The sequence below is a fragment of the Nannobrachium achirus genome (genome assembly GCF_963921795.1).
Source record: "Nannobrachium achirus genome assembly, chromosome: 9".
Classification (NCBI taxonomy): Eukaryota; Metazoa; Chordata; class Actinopteri; order Myctophiformes; family Myctophidae; genus Nannobrachium; species Nannobrachium achirus.
The window spans coordinates 40,215,808-40,234,772 of NC_137818.1; the positions used below are offsets into that span (position 1 = coordinate 40,215,808).

The window sequence follows — 18,965 nt, forward strand, 5'->3', positions numbered from 1 at the left end:
GGTCTGCTAAATGCCTATAGTAAATTGCTAATTGTTCTCACCTCCTTCTGGTGTGCTGAAGGGCACTGGTTCCGAGGGAGGGCCCATGTCTATGCTGTTGAAAACGGCGACAGACACCTCGTACCGCGAGTAGAGCCGGAGTCCTGGCACCTCCGCTGACGTCTTCATACCGTGCACCTCCACCACCTTGCTCTCCTCCTCCTCCTCCTCCTCCTCCTGCTCCTCATCCTCTCTCTCCCTGTCATTGTGCATCTGTCCCAGTGCTCTCCTGCCCCGTTCTCCCTGGAAACCCAGTCTTTTGATGAAGATCTGAACGTGAAGAAAGAGAAAGAGAGAGAGACAGAGAGAGAGAGAGCAGTTGACAAGCAACCACATAGGGAGGGAGAGAGAAAGAGGGAGAGAATGGTAAGAATGTGTGAATGAGTGTTTTTATAATGTAGAACTAATGCACCTTCCAAAGATTTTTCCTTTAAAGTACTGCGTTGATATTTCGCAGTTGTTTTTGCTTTTCACATAAAAAATATCAAATCATGTGGATCTCGGGACCCACATGGGAACGGCCAGGTGACATCAGTAATCTATGATGTCAACCGCCTGTGACATTTCTGTGACATATGCACTGGAGATACTGGAGATACTGTGATTTGGCTCCTGCAGGGCAATGCTGTACATTTAGTTTTACTAAAATACCATACAGTAGCTGGTTTCTAAAAAGTTTGGGTTTAAACCAATAATTGAATCATATCAAAGCATTCCTCTCTCATATTTCCCAGTTCCCAGCAAGCCTTTGTTTCCCTGTAGACTTTGGGGGGGTTGTTGCTGTTACCTTGTATCCGAGCAGCAGTCCTCGCACCCTCTGGGCATGTTCCCATGTCACTCTGACAGTGCTGTTCACCACAGCCACTTCCACCTCACCCGGAGCCTCCAGAGGCACTGAGAGAGAGAGAAGGGGGGTTTGGATAAGCGAACATTCATGTAGGAAGGAGGGGGGAATGTGAATGAGTGGTGTAACCCAGGGTTCAGATTAAATATATTTAAATGTTATTTTTCAAATGGAATGCTTATTGGAATGGAATGGAATGCTTATTTTTCACATACAATGTTTTGGTCCTGGTCCCCAAGTCACAATCAGCCACAGCTGCCCAGCAATTCGCAATCACCACCACACCCAGTATAAAACCAGTCAGTCTGCAGAATGCTCAGTGAGGTGCACATCACTGGAGCTGCCGCAGTGCTCTACTCTGTTCATTATTCCAACTTCTAACAGTTTAATTCATTCATTCATTATACTTACCAATACAATAATTTGGCTTTTAGATACCTTACCTGACCAAACCTACCTGATCCACTCAATACACTGGCTGTGTGTGATAGAGGAACAATGTGACTTGGTGAGTGACCATGTGCTCTGAAATGCTTTGATATGTTTGTTTTTGGGAGCTGCTATGTTGATTATTGAATTGATGCATTTTGAGTTAAATGCCAAGCCTGTAGATGGGCAGATTAGTAGAATAATTTTGTAGATGGGCAGATAATTTGAATTTGTTATTTTGCATTCATTTGGCCTTTTTCTTTGATCCAGGCCAGGTCTTTTGCCTAGGACTGAAACTGAATGATGGCGAGCCTGCAGAAAGACTGACACAGTACTGTTCGATCCCAGGTTATGGGTAGGAAAAAGCAGCAGCAGTAACATTCATTCCATACACCAACATTCCCCCCAGTCCACAGTTCTCCTAATCTTCACTTTGCCCCCTGAACACTGAACACTGATTGACTACAAAGAACTTTGACCTGGACTTAATTGTGAATCAAATATCTGAATATCAACTGAATGCATTTATGTTTTGTTTTCCAATACAATCTCTGGCAATGCAGTTTGGTCTCTCTGGTTTCATTTAATGTTGTCATCAATGTAATTCCTCCAATCATCACCTACTTCTGCAATAACTGGTCCATTAGCAATTCATACTTTTCTACAAAGCATATGCTACATTAATTTGGCGAGCCAGCCAGGAAGAGGTTATTGATGAAACATTGAATATTTGTTATTAGACTGTTATAACTATGGAGATTTTTGAGAAAATGGGTATCAAACTTCCTAATGCTGTTTTGGTGCATGGGGTCATTGAAACTGAAGATTGGGGGGACCATACTTCTCAGTTAAGTTTTACAGAACCTGGTATTCCCAGGCGGTCTCCCATCCAAGTACTAACCAGGCCCAACCTTGCTTAGCTTCCAAGATCGGACGTGTTCAGGGTGGTATGGCCGTATGCAGTTCCTGGATGTCAGGCTTGGAGCATAGGACAGCAGGACACAGTTTCTGAGATGATTCTGCTTGGACTCCAGAAAAAATCTTATATCTGCAACCCATGTACCTGCTGCTGCCACTGTACAGCGATGGTTGTCAGCAAGTATCAACAAATCTCTTGCTGCTGTGTAAGGTATTTCAACAGCGGTGCCGCGTGCCAAGGCTGCGGGCCTCCCACTTATTCTACACCTCATGTCTCTTCACAGTGCAAGACTGGAGTCAAGCTCAACAGGGCACACCTGGCACTTGCACATCTCTCTGCTTTCTCAACAGCATAAGCAACTGTAGAGCCTTTTGTAATTCTTCAAGCATCTTCAGGGTCGTGCTCAAGGAGCCTATATAGAACCGAGAGCCCAACTTTCTCCCTACTCAGTCTCCGGATGGAAACTTAGAGGATGAAAACTTACCGGACAGACTTACTCATGAACTTACCGAAATGTCTCAAGAACCTAAAATTGAACAATTCACTGAACCCTCTGAAGAACCTGAAATTGAGCAATCCACTGAACCTACTGTCATTACAAGTCAACCTGAACCTGAAGGTTCATTCAGGCATTCGAATAGGCGCAGAGTAGAACCTAAAAGTTTTCAATATTCAGAGATGGGCAACCCTTTGATTAATGTTGTACAATCTTTGTATCAAAGTTTATCTACAGCATACATACACTGATGCTTTGAGTGAAAAGGGTGTACCTAAATCTTTCCCCAACCCACAAATCCATGTAGTGTAACATGCAACGGGACGTGCATGGGTAGGAAAAAGCAGCAGCAGTAACATTCATTCCATACACCAACATTCCCCCCAGTCCAGTTCTCCCAATCTTCACTTTGCCCCCTGAACATTAAACTGACCTTGACTTAATTGTGAATCAAATATCTGAATGCATTTATGTTTTGTTTTCCTTTTTCCAATACAATCTCTGGCAATTCAGTTTGGTCTCTCTGGTTTCATTTAATGTTGTCATCAATTTAATTCCTCCAACCATCACCTACTTCTGCAATAACTGGTCCATTAGCATTAACAATTCATACTTTTATACAAAGCATATGTGGGAAATGAGGGAAAGAGAAGAGAACTTCTTTTTGGATAGAATCGCACTGAAAAGTGAAAACACCAAATTTACAAGCTCACGTGTTGCGATGTGGTGTGTTGTGAGCTTGTAGAGCTTATATTTGTGGTGCCGCTGACTTCAGGTGAAATCTAAGTGAAATTATTAGATTAGGTATTTAGCATTCGGTAAATTAAAAGTGTTACACATACCGTCCTCTCCAGAGAATCCAATCTCAGCGATGGGTGGGAGTCCCTCTCCCAGGGCGTTGACGGCCTGGACTTTGATCTCAAACGGTGTGTAGGCTGCTGTGTCGTTGACAAGGAACGGTGGAGCCAGCGCTACGCCGTGGTGCCAGTGCTGGCTCTGACCCTCTGACAGACGCCATGATACCTTGTACTGGAAGCCTGGACCGTTGTGCATGCGCTTCTCCATCTCCTACACACACAGGTCAACAGGTCAACTCATGTACAGTAGCAACTTGCTGCACTCCACATATGTCAGTTAGAATTACGACAAATGTGGTGATTACATTTCACTGACTAATCAAAATTTTGGTGACTACAAAAGGGTTACACTCAAATATATTTCAAACAAACCATAACGTAAAATGAAAAAATATATTTCCATGCTCTCTAGGCCTTGTCACATTCTTGCATTTTGTGGGGAATGGTCAGGGAATCATGCATTCAGACAGAAAACACTCAAAGGTGGGATGCATAGTAGCATTATGTGTTCAGATGAGAATGACCTCAGAGGTGAAATGTTCAACAATCATCCCGATTTAAACATATTTAGAAAGTAAACAAATAGCAATCAAAAGCAATCATTATTTTAAGTCGTAAAACATATATTTTAAGCAGATAAATGGTCATCTGTAACGGATTGAATCTGAAAAGTAACCTTCCCAAAAGTGTGACGAGAGTCATCATACTTACATCCCACTCAATGACCAGAGTCCCTGGATCTACAGAATTACTCCGCACATTACTGGGGTTTGTGTCTGGAACTATAAGGAAAATACATAATAGAATGGTTAAGACCAAAAGTATCAGGAGAATGGCAGGTTCAAAAGGGAAACGAGTGCATGGCAATAAGCAAATCTGGATCTGTCAGAGTTAGTGGTGTGTTTAGAATTGTTTACACCGCTAATTAGACCACCTACTGTAGCTCTAACTCGCAGGGGTATTTTCTACCAATTTTTCAACATCGTATCACAAATATACTATTTACTATACAGTAGATATACTATTAATAACTGTGTGATAAAAAAAAATAGCTTCTATTCTCACCAGCAGGGGGTGTGTCATGGGATTCTGACTCTTGGCTGGGATCACTGGGGCCAAACTCGTTGATCCCAATGACCCGGAAGCGGTACATGGAGTATGGCTGGAGGGTCAACTCCAGGTGGTTGATATCTCCAGACACCTGCTTCACCTTCTCCCAGCTCCACTGGTCTGCTTCGGAGTGCCGCTCCTCTTGAGCCTCTATATGGAACTCTGAGAGATAAAGAAAATGCTTTCTTTGTAAGAAAAACAACATTTTGAGGATACTGTTAAAATAATGTACATTGAGAGTTTATTAGGAGTTAGGACCTGGGTAAGTAATATGAGGGAATATGAGGGACTGTCTAGACCAGTGTTTCTCAAATGGGGGTACGTGTACCCCTAGGGGTAAGCAGAGGTACTGCAGGGGGTACTCAAGATAATGGCCCCCAAAAAGAAAAATAGAAGTATAAACCATGATACTATTATTCAAAGTTAAATAATTAACTACAATTGAATTAGAAGGAGAAAAAACTTTTACTGTTAGGTTTAATGATGACACTTGGAGAAACTTGTTGTGAGCCTGATAGTTGCCAACCCAAATTACATATTAGGCTACCAGGCAACTGGTATGTGTTTGAATGTTGTTTGAATGTAATTTACTAGAATTTCGCGGGCGCTTCGCTGTTAAAAGTTGTTATCCTTATGCATAGATTAAAAGCTGCCGTTTCATTTGCAGTGATGTTGAAAGTGAACACGGTAACATGTGTGAAATCAGTGGTGGAAAAAGTACTCACATGTTATACTAAAAGTATCAATGAGCAGAGTGAGATCAGCATGACAGAACAGTTAGCTTAAATGGGACTAATAGTAGTTTGTCAGTAGTCGGTGTCAAATTAGGCAAAGTACAAATTGTATTTAAGGCAGGTGTGAGATTCAAGTTAGAAGAGAGGCTTAGCTTACAAAACTGCAGACAAATTGACAGGAAGGGTGTAAATGTGTCTGATAGCTGAATGTTTGTGAGACAAAAATTGTGAAAGAAATTGTTTATCTGCAATTGTGTCTGGATTCTTAACCACTGACGAGACAAAAGTTATGAAAGTAGCTGTTTATCTGCACTTGAATCTGCACTTGTGGGCTATGTTTTCTCTGTTCTTCCCTATTCTGAGATATTGTAGGTATTTTTGTCATGTCTAACTCCCGACTAAGATGTTATGGCCAAAGTGTTGAAACTCTCACTCCCTTTTTTTATTTTTTGTGATGTTAGATTCTTGAAAAGGGGGGTTATACCGTTATATACCGCTAGTTATGGTTTTAATTGCAGTTGGGAAAATGTTGTTGTCGGGTAAAGGGGGTACTTGGATTAAAAAATCTGCGAAAGGGGCGGTTTTAGAAGGCTCAGTACGTTGTATCTTAAAGCAGTGGTTCTCAACCTGTGGGTCGGGACTCCCAGGGGGGTCCCCAAATTATTTTGCCAAAAATAGCCGATCTACAAGCTCACAGCGCCTTGCAGCGTGAGGCGTTGTGAGCTTGTAGATCTGCTATTTTTGGCTAAAGTTCTCAGAATATGGATGTCGCCCCCCTAGTGGCGAGAAAAAGAACCTCTGGGAACTCAGATTGGGGTTCGAGTGGTTAATATAAAGGAGAAAAAAAGGTTTCTATCACACAAAAATTTGGAGGACCCCCTGTTGAAGACCCCTGAGCAAGACGGCTCGCCCCATAGCCACGTAAAGACAGAGCCACACCGTAAAACTAACTCTGGTTATTGGGGGAGATGGTGTTATTGCGAGCCATACGGTATATACTGTAAATACATTGATGGAATCATCATGTTATTCTGTTTCCCGTATTCATATTTGTTTGAGTATTGTGTGAGCTGACACGTAGTCATTGATTGTATCTGTTCAATCCACTTCAGCCATGAACACAGCTTCAAAATAGAATTGTATTTACAGAGTACTCAATGAAACAAATGAGACATCGGATGGAATAGAAGCATTTCCCAATAATGAGAAGGCTGGCCTAATTTATCCACTCAACCTGGTGTCCATATTTTGGGCTTGATAATAGGCAATCATCTTTCAAAAATAGCAGCTCTACAAACTCACAACGTGTTCAGGTCAGCAAATCTTTGCTATTTCTGTGCGACATGGTCATGCAAAGTATAAAACGGGTACTCTACCATACAGATCGGTCAAAATAACATGTATTCATACGAGTTATGATTGCAGTTTTAAGTGGCTAGTGTGTTCTGTATATCTACATACTGTAAACTGCAGAAATATTTACATGGTTCAAAAGAACGTTACAGTTATTTTTAACCATGTAAATACTTCAACTGAACAACCACCCTAACCTGGTTATTCACGGTGACCAGAGTTTCATGTGCATGTACACGTAGTCATTGATTTTAGTTTTTCACTCAATGAGACATTTAAAAAACAAATTGAAAAAAGGATACACAGTTCAATATGATTAAGGTGGTGATCATGTACTAAAGTACAGTCAGTCAATCAAATCATCAAATAATTGAATTTATGAGAAGAGCTGGAAATACTGTTCCTGTGTGTGAGCATTCATGTGCGTGACGAGTGTGCATGCATGTGTGTGTGTGTGTGTGTGTGCGTACGTGTGTGCGTGCTTGCAAGTGCAAACGTGCACGCGTGTTTGTGTGTATGTGTGCACGTGTGTTTAGTACCTGAGATAGGACTGTTGTGTGAACGTCCAGGGATCCAACTGAGGGTGAGACTGCGGTTCTGAATGTCAGACAGGGCCAGCGCGTAGGGTGGGGCTGGACGATCTGCGGGACAAGTTACAACACAATATAAATAATACATAATACACCAGTAAGACGACCTAAGGGCGAGAAGCGACCAGGGCGAGGTCGTGCACATGGACGCGTGCACGCATCCGCCTGGGTGACAGCAGACTGCTGGGTGAGCACTGGCGCTTTGGCATGGGATCAACTTTCCCTCTGTATCCTAAAATAATTGGCACTTTGGCTACAGTGTGTGCGGCCGCTTCATTTTGTATTTTGAGTTCTTGGGTATCTGTTTGTGTATCATGGATGTTCTATTTTTGTTCTGATGTCTTGTATGTAAGCAAGGATTGTGTAATTTTTTATTTCTGCCTCTTGGCCAGGTCACACTCGAAAAAGAGATTATGTCTCAATGTGTTCTTATCTGGTTAAATAAAGGTTAAATAAAATAAAAAATCTTTGTCTTTTAAAGACTAATAATGAAATTACCCAAAAAATGCACAGACCCGGTTGGTTGTTTAAAGTTGCACGCCACTCATCCCAAAGTGTGGTTTAATTCTCAGAAAAACCAATCTCTTATCAATAAAAGAACACGGTAATAATCTTTCCCACCCCCAAATAAATGTGTCAAACCTGCTTTCATAGGGGCGGAGAGTGACAAATACCACTAGGATTTCCATGCATAATTAATGAGATGATTAGCATTTTTATGCCCATGTGTTGAATATTCTAATTATCTTATTAATTATGCACAATACAAAATGCATATTGCAGAAAAGGATTCTACAAGACAAAAATAGATAAGAATCAAATGAAAAAAAGTTTGGTACACCCTTTCATCAGGTTTTACAGCATTTGCCCTGTCTATAAGAAGTACTCTTCGTTTAATTGTCCTCTCCTTTCGATTGGCTCCTGTGGTGGTCCTCTGTTTTTGGGTTCTTGAATTCAGTCATGGCTGCCAGTTCCCACCTGATGTTGTGTGGGAGTCCAGAATGCTCCAGACCGTACTGAATAACTGATAGCTTGCATAATGTTTTCATAGTACTGGGCCTGAAGTCTAATATGTGAAGGTCTGAATTTCCTACAAAGATTACACAATCTCCAACAATGCAACAGCATATGCTAGTACCACTCAGGCCTTTCCCCTTGGGCTCAACCCTCTTGCAGGAGAAGGTGTCTGGATTGAATTTCCACAGAATATCTTTGCTGCATATGTACAGCTCTCCATTGTAGACAAAGGCTGAACCACGGTGGTATACTCCTGGCAACAATGCAGAAGTCCTCATCCAGCAGTTGGTCTCTGTGTCAAACACACTAATGTTGTTTTTCGGATTTAAACGGAATTCCCCAAATACGAACAGCTTTGCCCCTATGATGGTGGCAGAGTGACCTGATATAGCAGGCGGTGGAGTGCCTCTGGTGTAAATCAAAGACCAGACCATTGTGGTGGTGTCCAACTTGTACATGTCAGTGAGCCGGTATTTAGTGGGCCAGCGGTGTCCCCCATGAATATAAATGACCTTCCCCAAGTTACAGGCTGAGTGGCCCTGCCTCCCCTGCGGAACGGTCCCAGACACCCTGGGTTTGAACCAACTGTGGGTGTCGACGTCAAATGCATGAAGCACATTGCAGCAACCCCAGCAGGGGTCGTAGTACTCACGACCACCCCAGATGTAAACCGCATCTTCAACCAGTACAGCTGCGTATAACATGCGGGAGGAGGGAGCTTCTTTTCTCTCTGGTGACAAGACCCTCCAGCACAAAGTCACTGTGTTGAAGACGCTAACTTCAATCACTTGAAGTGATTGGACAGTAAATGGACTTTCCTGGACTTTTCCTCCTCCAAAGCAGTACACTGTGTGACCCACTGTGACGGTCTTATGTTCTATACGTTTTACATGTTTCAGATGAAGTGTCCAGCGCAACATTTCTCAGCTCACCGTGTGATTAGAATGAGTTTTCAATCACTTGAGGATGTGGAGTCGGACTTATTGTGGAGGCTACGTGTGCTCATGTGGGTTGTGAGGACTATCTCACCTTCCTTTTATACTATACTATGTGCTGATCCTTATTTGGATCAGGGGATGTCCCATAATATAACCATATTTGGACTGGAGCCGTCTATTTTGGGTCACTGTAGTGGGTCATTTAACCCATTAAGACCTGGAATTATTGTATACTTTAGCTATTGAAAAATAACAGATATACATGCTTGCTCACAGCAAGCTTGTATAGGTGCTATTTTATTTTTTTGCAAATCTTTGAATATCTTTCAAAGCAAACTTTTGTTTGCAATATTTGACTGAAATTAGCATATTTGAGTCAAATATGCTAAATATCTCATCAATTATGCACAACACAAACATGTATATTGCAGTATTGTATATTTTACAGCTTTTTCCCTGTCTATATATCCTTCTGCTGAGCTGTGATAATATTGATGACATCAGGGATCTCCATATATGGGCATAAAAGGATGGAATTCTTTTGTAACATCATTGTGATGTCAGAACAGGTCAGCTACATCCTTCTGCAGAGCTGGGATGAGGTGTCATTGTGATGTCAGAAGAGTGAACGAATGACAGACAGACAGACATGAGCTGGATGTTTTCATACTAAGTAGCGACCTATGGTCGCAATAACACAAACACATAAGCCCATATATGGTGATGTCTGTATCTGTCAGTCCTTGTCCATTTTATTCCCATATACTGTATGGAAATCACTGAAGTCATCACCAGTATATGTCCATATAGGCAATCCCCCCGGCGGCAGTGGCTCAAGGGTAGAGAAACCGGCATTAGAACACAAGGGGTTCCCAGTTTGATCCTCAGAATGCAACACCACCATACAACAAAGTCTAAATAAATCCGGCTTTACTCACCCACTACAGTGATGGAGCCAGTAGCCTCTACCATGTCCAGTTCAGAGATGACCTCACAGGAATACAGCCCGCTGTCTTCTAACTCCATGTGTTTCACTATCAGGGTTCCATTTCTTAAGACATGAAACCTTAAAAAAAGCACATGACAATTCTGTCACTAGTTCATATATGGATGCAAACAAGGATGCAATATGTCAGTACTCTTGTTCTTGATTGTGATGGATTGGGTCATGAGAGGTTCATAGACAAAATTGTGAGCACATCTCAAGCCTATATTCAGGCCAGGTGCTGGACATCAAGGTATCAGATAATGGAAGGAGAAGAACACCTGCACACTGTTTATATGCTCCATGAGAAGAACAGTTAGACAGGGAGAGAATAGAGTTGGATGAAAGCTGACATCAAAACTGGATGACCTAGACTTCGCAAACTCTCCTCTACAAAACAACAAATTCTGAAATCTGAATAAAACAACACAAATGGATGAAGAAGCCAGGCGAGTAGGACTGTCTCTTAGTATTAATACACAAAAGGCAAAAACAATGAGGATTATTGCAAGCTTGTAAACATTGTACACAGAGAGATGCCAGTGAAGGTGTTTAAGTCACCATAAAAACATGCGTTTACCTCGATGACTCCAGTATCTTGTGACCGTCTCGTTTCCAGAGGATCTGGGGATGGTCGAGCCGGGGGTCCTTGTAGAAGTGACAGTCCAACTGAGAGTGGTTGCCTCTGAGGACGCGCACGTGATGGGGGCCGGACAGTATCACGGTACGATCTGAGAGGACACAAGCAGACAGGACCGGACGGTCAGGTTCAGAGTGTATTATGTGTGATAAATGACCACTCAAGCAAAAGCAACGGTGGCTGCTGTGTAAAATGGTCCCCTTTACTTTTTACAGTTTTTATTTTAAGTGATATCACTGAAATCAGTGCTAATGAAAATATTTCACATGGGTTGGTATTTACTCTTAAGGTCTTTGCACACTGCTGCGTTTTGGAGCGAATATCAGAGCATGTAAAAAAAAATAAAAAAATAAACCTCCTTTATGTAAATCACGTTTGTACACAGCCGTGTGTGTATTATTCTTTTTCAGATGACTGCCGACTCTTCAGATTTTCCAAAACGCAATGAAAAATAAATAAATAAATGAATAAAACGCAGCAGTGTGCCACCACCTTTAAGCCATTGTCTGTCATTATCTGTCTACAAGCACAATGGAAAGCATTTTACTTTCCCATTTTCAGACAAGTGAAACAGAACACAGAGCATATTTCAGTTCCCTTGAATCAGCAGTACAAGCAGGCAGAGATTAGACTCACTGAGGACCTCCAGGTAAGCGGTGATGGAGATGTTGTGGTTCCTGATGGTGCATGTGTAGGCGCCTCTGTCATGTCGACTGGCGTTGGACAGCTCTAACATCCCAGTGGTCATCAGCGCCACGCGAGGGTCCGACAGCAGAGGAAGAGACCCCTCTCCCTCCCTGTGGGGAACACACACACACACACACACACACACACATATCGTCGTGTCGGGTGAAAACCTTGTATGTCCAAAACCTTTGTCATTTTAAAAATGATTTAAACTAGTGAAAACAGCCGATCTACAAGCACACAACGCCTCGCACCGCGAGGAGTTGTGTGCTTGTAGATCTGCTGTTTTCACTACTTTTGTGTGACGGCCTTGTACGATGAAGCAGGGCTTTACTTTGTGAAAAAATATACAAATTTGAAACTTGGAGATACAAGATTTCCACCCGACAACGACGATATAGAGCTATCATAAACTGTATTGATCGGCGGATGAAATAAAACTATTTCAAGGTAATAGCCGTAAATCCATCTGCTTGGATCAATACGTGTTCTTTGGCCGATCAACGAATGGACGATAGACAGATGTGAATCAATTAATGGTATAGACAGGGAGAACTGTCCACTACACTCTCTATAAATCTGTAGTGCAGTTGAGAGGGTGTACACCACAAGAAAAAACGGATGAGTCATCTCTCTATTACAGCATCTAGGCCAGTGGTTCTCAGAAATATATAATAATCATATATGAACTTTTGAATAAATATTGTGAAAAGCTCATGAATCATTAATTTTATCTAACAATTTGGCCAATGTTTGATCAGTTTTTATGGTATAGTTTGATGATTACTTTTGAAGCAGTAAATGTTTTTTTTTCTTTAAGTATTAAAAAGGTTTTAAAAGTTCTTAAATTGTCACTTCACTCTCAACTGGGGACCCCCCCAAAAAAATCATGTGTTCTCTTTCTGGGGAATTTCATTCATTGGTGTTGAATGATTGTGTCACACTGTGCTTGCCTCCACAACCATTAAAGAACAGCTGATAAAACACAATACTGTTAGAGTTCTTCTAATGGTGGTAAATCCTATGCCTGAAAGTCAACGTTAAAAAGCTTTCCAACCCCTCAAAACACCCATTTCTTTTTGCAGATGTGAATGTAACAAATTAAATATTGTGACTGTTATTTTTTCTTTTTGAAGCGGTGAAAGCCGCTTCCAAGGAGTGGCTTTGTGTGTCCCGTTCATGTCCATATGGTCATTCCAGTCCAGAATGAACAGGTTTTATCTGTCCCGTACATCCAGAATATGTGTGTAACGTCCGTCCCGGTCTGATGATTGGATGATTAAAAATGTCCAATGAGAGGATTGGTCAAGCTTCACATGACAATTCGGCCCTCCAGATAAAATCATTCATTCATTCAGAATTGGAAGAATGTATAGATCACAGAGTTCATAGCTCTAGAACACATAGAATAAAAGTTCACCGCTTCACTTCGAACCGAGGTTTGATTTTTTATATGACATGTTTTTAATCTTTTTCACTAGTTTACTTATTTCACTACTAATATTAGTAATATGAGTAATACAATAATATAATTCTTTTCTCCTTAAATAATGTAACGTGCACCCAGTTATCAGGCTCCAGGCAGCTCTACTATGGTATCAAGCTGATGAAACTGAGCTACCTGGGTGTGGCCACTGTCCTCAATAATGAGACCATCTGGATGAGCCAAATGATGCTGTAATGAAAATCCTCCACTAGGGGGCAGGGTTTCATCAAATCTGAAGACCTAATAGGCAGTAGTCACTGATTTCGCTTTATTGTGCACATTTTGCAATTACTTAAAAGTCCTAACATGTTTTCTAATAAACACTCCTATATTATGTATGATATTATCAAAGTATTCAATCAATAAAAAATAAAAAATAAATAAAACCAGAGGAATCTACAAGATCAAAACACAAGTAAACAGTCATTTTTGTGAGAGCTGAAAAACTGATGAAAGTTTAAACTTCAGTGTGTGTGTGTGTGTGTGTGTGTGTGTGTGTGTGTGTGTGTGTGTGTGTGTGCGTGTGTGTGCGTGTGCGTGTGCGTGTGCGTGTGCGTGTGTGCGTGCATGCATGCGTGCGTGTAAGTGCGTGTGTGCATCTTACCATGTGACGTGTGGACGCGGGGAGCCGAAGGCGTCGCAGAGAAGCTGAATAGTTCCTCCCTCAGTGACTCTGTACACCTCTCCATCATTTGACAAGATCTGAGGAGGAAGCTCTGAGAGAGAGAGAGAGAGAGAGAGAGATAGGAGATCAGCTTTTATTTGATGTTTTTACTTTGTGTGTGTGTGTGTGTGTGGGGTGGGGGTGTACTCACCGATGACATAGATGTAGGTGTTGACGAGGATGCTTCCGTGCTCGTTAGTTGCCTCGCACTGGTACACAGCCGTGTCGGCATACTCAACGTCCCTCAATATCAACACGCCTCCCGACACGCTGCGGCGGGGGTCCTCGTCCACTTCTACAGGGGACGGACAGAGAGAGAGAGAGAGGAAATGAAGAAGAGGGAGGGTGGGAGAAGAGAGATACATGGGGAAAGAGAGAAAGGGAAGAGAAAAATCACACCGAGTGTGAGTGAGCGGTGTCTTAGGCCAGTGTTTTTTAAATTTCAAGGTCTCCCCTAAAGAAACGGAACCAAATGAACCATACCGGGTCCATTTGGTTTCGTTTGTACACTGTCAGAGTTACAAACTTGTATGGGTCCATTTTAGACCCCCCACAGAGTCACTGGAATCCACTTTGAGAAACACTGACTTAGGCTGCTCAACAGCGCCACTTGAAGGTAGGTCACCCAGCGGTATTGCAGCTGTTGAGGCCGTACTGATATAGTATATGGACACACATATGGATAGACAAGACAGACATACACACTCGGTCAATGTGGGAGCGGTAAGCAAGGCTCCAAAAAGCAGAGCAAACAGGAGACAGGGGAAGTAAGTGCACAGGGGCAGGAGGCAGGGAGTAAGGATTTTTACCCACTTCTTAAACCCTCTGGCTCTGTACTCGGGCTGTTTTTTTTCCTGCCTCTCTTTGCCAAAAATAGCAGATCTATACGTAGGTTGTCTTTTTTTGGCTCATGTAAAATCAAACTAATTTTATTTATCATGTCATTTAAAAGTATTATATCCAAACATAACGCAGTGGAATGTATACAGGTCAGCTGTCCGTGGACAGTGAGCAAATAAAACAAGACTCACAAGACTGGTGGTTCAAATGGAGGTCATTTTGCCAGGTCAACATGCCAATATTGTTAGAGCTACTCAAACAGAAACAGAACATAACAACCACAGACCAGTCATATTTAACAAACACTTTCTGCTTCAGCAGATACAGCTGTTACAGGACTGTGTGTATGCACGCACGTGCGTCTGTGTGTGTGTGTGCGTGCGTGCATCTCTCTCTCTCTCTCTCTCTCTCTCTCTCTCTCTCTCTCTCTCTCTCTCTCTCTCTCTCTCTCTCAGGGAAGCACTTAAGACAGTTCTAAGACAATCCTCAAACCATCTTAAAACAAGGCTGCTAGCCACATCCCCCCTTCTAAAGCTACTCTGTTGCGGCAAGTTAGCTGAATGCCTGGAAGAGACACAAAATGTACTTCCCTGAAATCATTCTGTGCTTGTCAAACAAGAAAGAAAGGAAAAAAATAAACGGTTAGTGCAGAGATAAATTAAAGATATAAACAAACGCTGATGGCATGGCGCCAGTGGGGATGGAAGTATGTTTTGACTAAGAGCCAGAATCTTTAAGCCCTACTCGCAGCCATTCAATTGAAAATGTTAAAGCTGACATTTTGTTGGCAAATTTCATTTGGTCATGATGTCAGTGGTCAACAGGGACATAACATTTAGTCCTCGAACGCCATTAAACAGCTATGCTTGGAGGTCAAACGGCTGTACAGTGTGTGTGTGTGTGTGTGTGTGTGTGTGTGTGTGTGTGTGTGTGTGTGTGCGTGTGCGTGTGCGTGTGCGTGTGCGTGTGCGTGTGTGTGTGTGTGTGTGTGTGTGTGTGTGTGTGCGCGTGTGTGTTCTATTCTATTCTATTCTATTCCATTCTATTCTATTCTTTGAGTTCATTGAGTAAATGGTTTGCATTTCTATAGCGTCACTCCCCATTGCAATTGGAAAGGCAGACTCACTGCCTACTGTCTAGCTTCTGCGGTAGTCTGAAGACTCAACCCCTTCAGACTCACATACAGGCTTATGCAACGGTTAAAATGTCATTTAGAATAGATAGCACTTTTATAAAGACTGATGCCAGGTCATTGTTGATTTGGCATTCTATAGTGTGTATAGCTTTGATGTACAGTTTATATATTTCTGGCGGTGAAGCAGCTCCCAATGTTTCGCTTTAGGATGAACTTTGACCAAGTGACGCGCTATGTTTCTTTAGTACAACCGTGCGTGGCCGGAGTTATTTTTCATTAGTACAACAGAGCGTGGCTGGATCGTTAATGTCATTAGTAGGCCGGATTTTTAAACTATAAAAACAGGAACAGATTGAGAAGGGCACTTATGTGCAGCCTAGACACGAACACACACACACACACACACACACACACACACACACACACACACACACACACACACACACACACACAGGTTATAGCTGCTCAAATTCACCGCTCCACTTCGAACCGATGGTTTGATTTTCTTTTATAGATTTATTTATTTATTTTTATTTTACTTTATACATTTGATATATTACCTTGTGCTGTCCTTGATTATTGTATACCACTCTAGAATAAGAGCGTCTGCTAAATGCCTAAATTGTAATAGTAAATTGTCTTCATCCACATTCCCCCATTCACACACAGATTCACACACTGATGATGGAGGCAACCACTTGAAACACCAACCTGCTCATTGGACGCAGTTAGGGGTGCAGCGTCTTGCTCGACATGGAGCCAGGAGGATACCGAGATCAAACTGGGAAGTGGGAACCCTTCGGTTCCAAAACGTGGGTTCTACCTCCTAATCCAGTACCTCCCCCAGAGACTGAGCTAATTATGTTGTACCTGTGACAGGTTGGCCATTGATGTTCCAGATGATGGTGGGGGTGGGGATGCCGTCGGCCTGGCAGTCTATACGGACCGTTTCCCCGGGAGAATACAGCAGGCTCTCTGGCTCCTTCACCCAGTAGGGCTCAGCTATACACACAGAGTGAAATCATTAGTGTCAATTCCAGTAGTGTAAAGTAACTAAGTACTGTACTTAAGTACAGTTTTGAGATATTTGTACTTTACTTGAGTATTTCCAATTTCCAATACTGTTACTTCTACTCCACTACATCTCAGATCCAAATATTGTACTTATACTTCACTACATTTATTTGAAACCTTTAGTTACTAGTTAATTTGCAGGTAGAAATTATAATATTATATAACATGCATGAACCATTTAGCCCTATTTTATCCCATGCTATTTGAAAATAGCCGACATTAGAGTACAAACATTTTGTACTTTTACTTTTGGTACTTTAGGTACATTTTGATGCCAATATTTTGTACTTTTGTACTTTTTAAATTTTGAATTCCAGACTTTTACTTGTAACGTAGTACAAGTACTTCTACATTGCAGAATTGATACTTTTAATTCATTTAGTATAACATTTGAGTACTTTTTCCACCACTGGTCAATTCAACTCCAAAGAGCAACTCCGAACCCTTATGGGTGCATTTGGTTCCATTTGTACACTCTTCATAGTTTGAGGGACAACATCTGCCATCTTTCTCAATACAAATCATCACTAACAAAGAAAGAAAGAGAGAGAGAGACAGAGAGAAAGAGAGGAAGGAAAACTAGGGAATATAGTCAAAGTAGGGAGGAAACGAGATTACGAGAGACAGAGAGAGAAGTCACTGGAAGCGTGAAACCGAACTATGGTGTTGTCACACATGTTATTTCCAGCAGCATGAGCTGTGCATGTGATGTACGGGTACCCACCCTCCACGGTGACAGTGAAGGAATGTATAACGAATCCGTGCTCATTGGAGGCCTTGCATTCGTATTCGCCATCGTCCTCCTGGGTGATGCTCTCGAAGTTAAGCCAGCGGCCGTGGTTGTCCACCTTCCCGCTCGTCTCCGCCAGATTGCCGTCCTTCTTCCTCCACTCCACTTTAGGAGTGGGTCTTCAGGGAGGGAGAGAGAGAGAGAGAGAGAGAGAGAGAGAGAGAGAGAGAGAGAGAGAGAGAGAGAGAGAGAGGAGGGGAGATGGATAAAAGGTGACAAAAAGACAATTTACAGATGGACAGATACGTAATTGGTCGGACAGACTGAGACAGATAGACAGACGGACGGAGAGAGACAATTAAGTAGGGAGGAAAGAGGAAGACAAGATATGAGAGCTGGATCGATAGAGTTATGGGAGGAAATTAGAGTTTGAAAAATAAATTAAAGAGAGGTGTGTCTGCAAAGCCAGATGAATGATTATGATGTAGCTAAATGATGTAATATCACATCTAATCGCTTTGAGCTTATTAAGGGAGAGCCCATTAATTGCCATGGAAACGGAGTACTCTCTCCTCTGGGAGGGAGTTAGAATTAACAGAAAGTGTACGTGTACGTGTGTGTGTACGTGCGTGCGTGCGTGCGTGTGTCAGCGTTGACGCACAGAGTGATGGCCAGGGAGAGCACTTTGGCTCTCTGCAGAGCGAACATGCAGCACAAACAGTGGAAGCTGTTGAAGGCCAGACTATGTTTTCGCCCCTGTCCGTCCATGTGTCAGTGTGTGTGTGTGTGTGTGTGTGTGTGTGTGTGTGTGTGTGTGTGTGTGTGTGTGTGAGCAGCTAATCTCTGGCAGTGTTGGACCGATCGGCATAAATCTGCACACACACTCCAAGTAAAAACCTCTGCACCAAATGTCTGGCATCGGCCTGTTATAGTTTCCTACAGAATTTGTCCAAACCTCGCACACATTGGTAGGCTACATATTATCACTATGGTCAAGTGATTAAGATTTATTATATTGGCTAAGATTGGCATCCAAAGTTTGGACAAAAAATGCCTTTAATCATGAACACAGCGTCCTATTGCCATGAAACATGCTGGTCTGGAGCACATAACCTTTTGCCCTGGTGGAGACCTGTTCTTCTAGCACATGTTTCTAGTTTAGGACAAGTACAGATCCAACTTTAAAACCCTCTGGTTGAAAGTATGTTAGTTAACGAAATCCTTCATTTCACCCTCATCTTGGTGTAGGGTGCATGACCATACACCCCTTGGTTTACAGATGTGGAGAGGCACAGTTTGGACCAGAGGCGGAGAGATGCAATTCACACTGTAGGCAAACCAGATCAGTACATCTTGTTGACTTGGTAACCAAGCAAACAACGGGTTCCAATCAGCACA

At 42.3% G+C, this 18,965-nt stretch overlaps 1 protein-coding gene across 2 annotated transcripts in view; it reads right to left on the reverse strand.

Annotated features, from left to right (window-relative positions):
• LOC308290538 (neural cell adhesion molecule L1.1-like) overlaps positions 1-18,965 on the reverse strand; it is a 42,287-nt gene that overhangs the window by 6,145 nt on the left and 17,177 nt on the right. For both annotated transcript variants that reach the window (XM_080732421.1, XM_080732422.1), the window contains 13 exons: positions 17,562-17,746; positions 16,634-16,765; positions 13,940-14,083; positions 13,729-13,840; positions 11,588-11,748; positions 10,892-11,042; positions 10,265-10,392; positions 7,321-7,422; positions 4,650-4,856; positions 4,296-4,366; positions 3,570-3,795; positions 827-933; positions 42-309 (listed from right to left, as the gene is read on the reverse strand). In XM_080732421.1, coding sequence (XP_080588547.1) covers positions 42-309; positions 827-933; positions 3,570-3,795; positions 4,296-4,366; positions 4,650-4,856; positions 7,321-7,422; positions 10,265-10,392; positions 10,892-11,042; positions 11,588-11,748; positions 13,729-13,840; positions 13,940-14,083; positions 16,634-16,765; positions 17,562-17,746 — 1,994 coding nt within the window. The remainder of the gene's footprint in view (positions 1-41; positions 310-826; positions 934-3,569; positions 3,796-4,295; positions 4,367-4,649; positions 4,857-7,320; positions 7,423-10,264; positions 10,393-10,891; positions 11,043-11,587; positions 11,749-13,728; positions 13,841-13,939; positions 14,084-16,633; positions 16,766-17,561; positions 17,747-18,965) is intronic.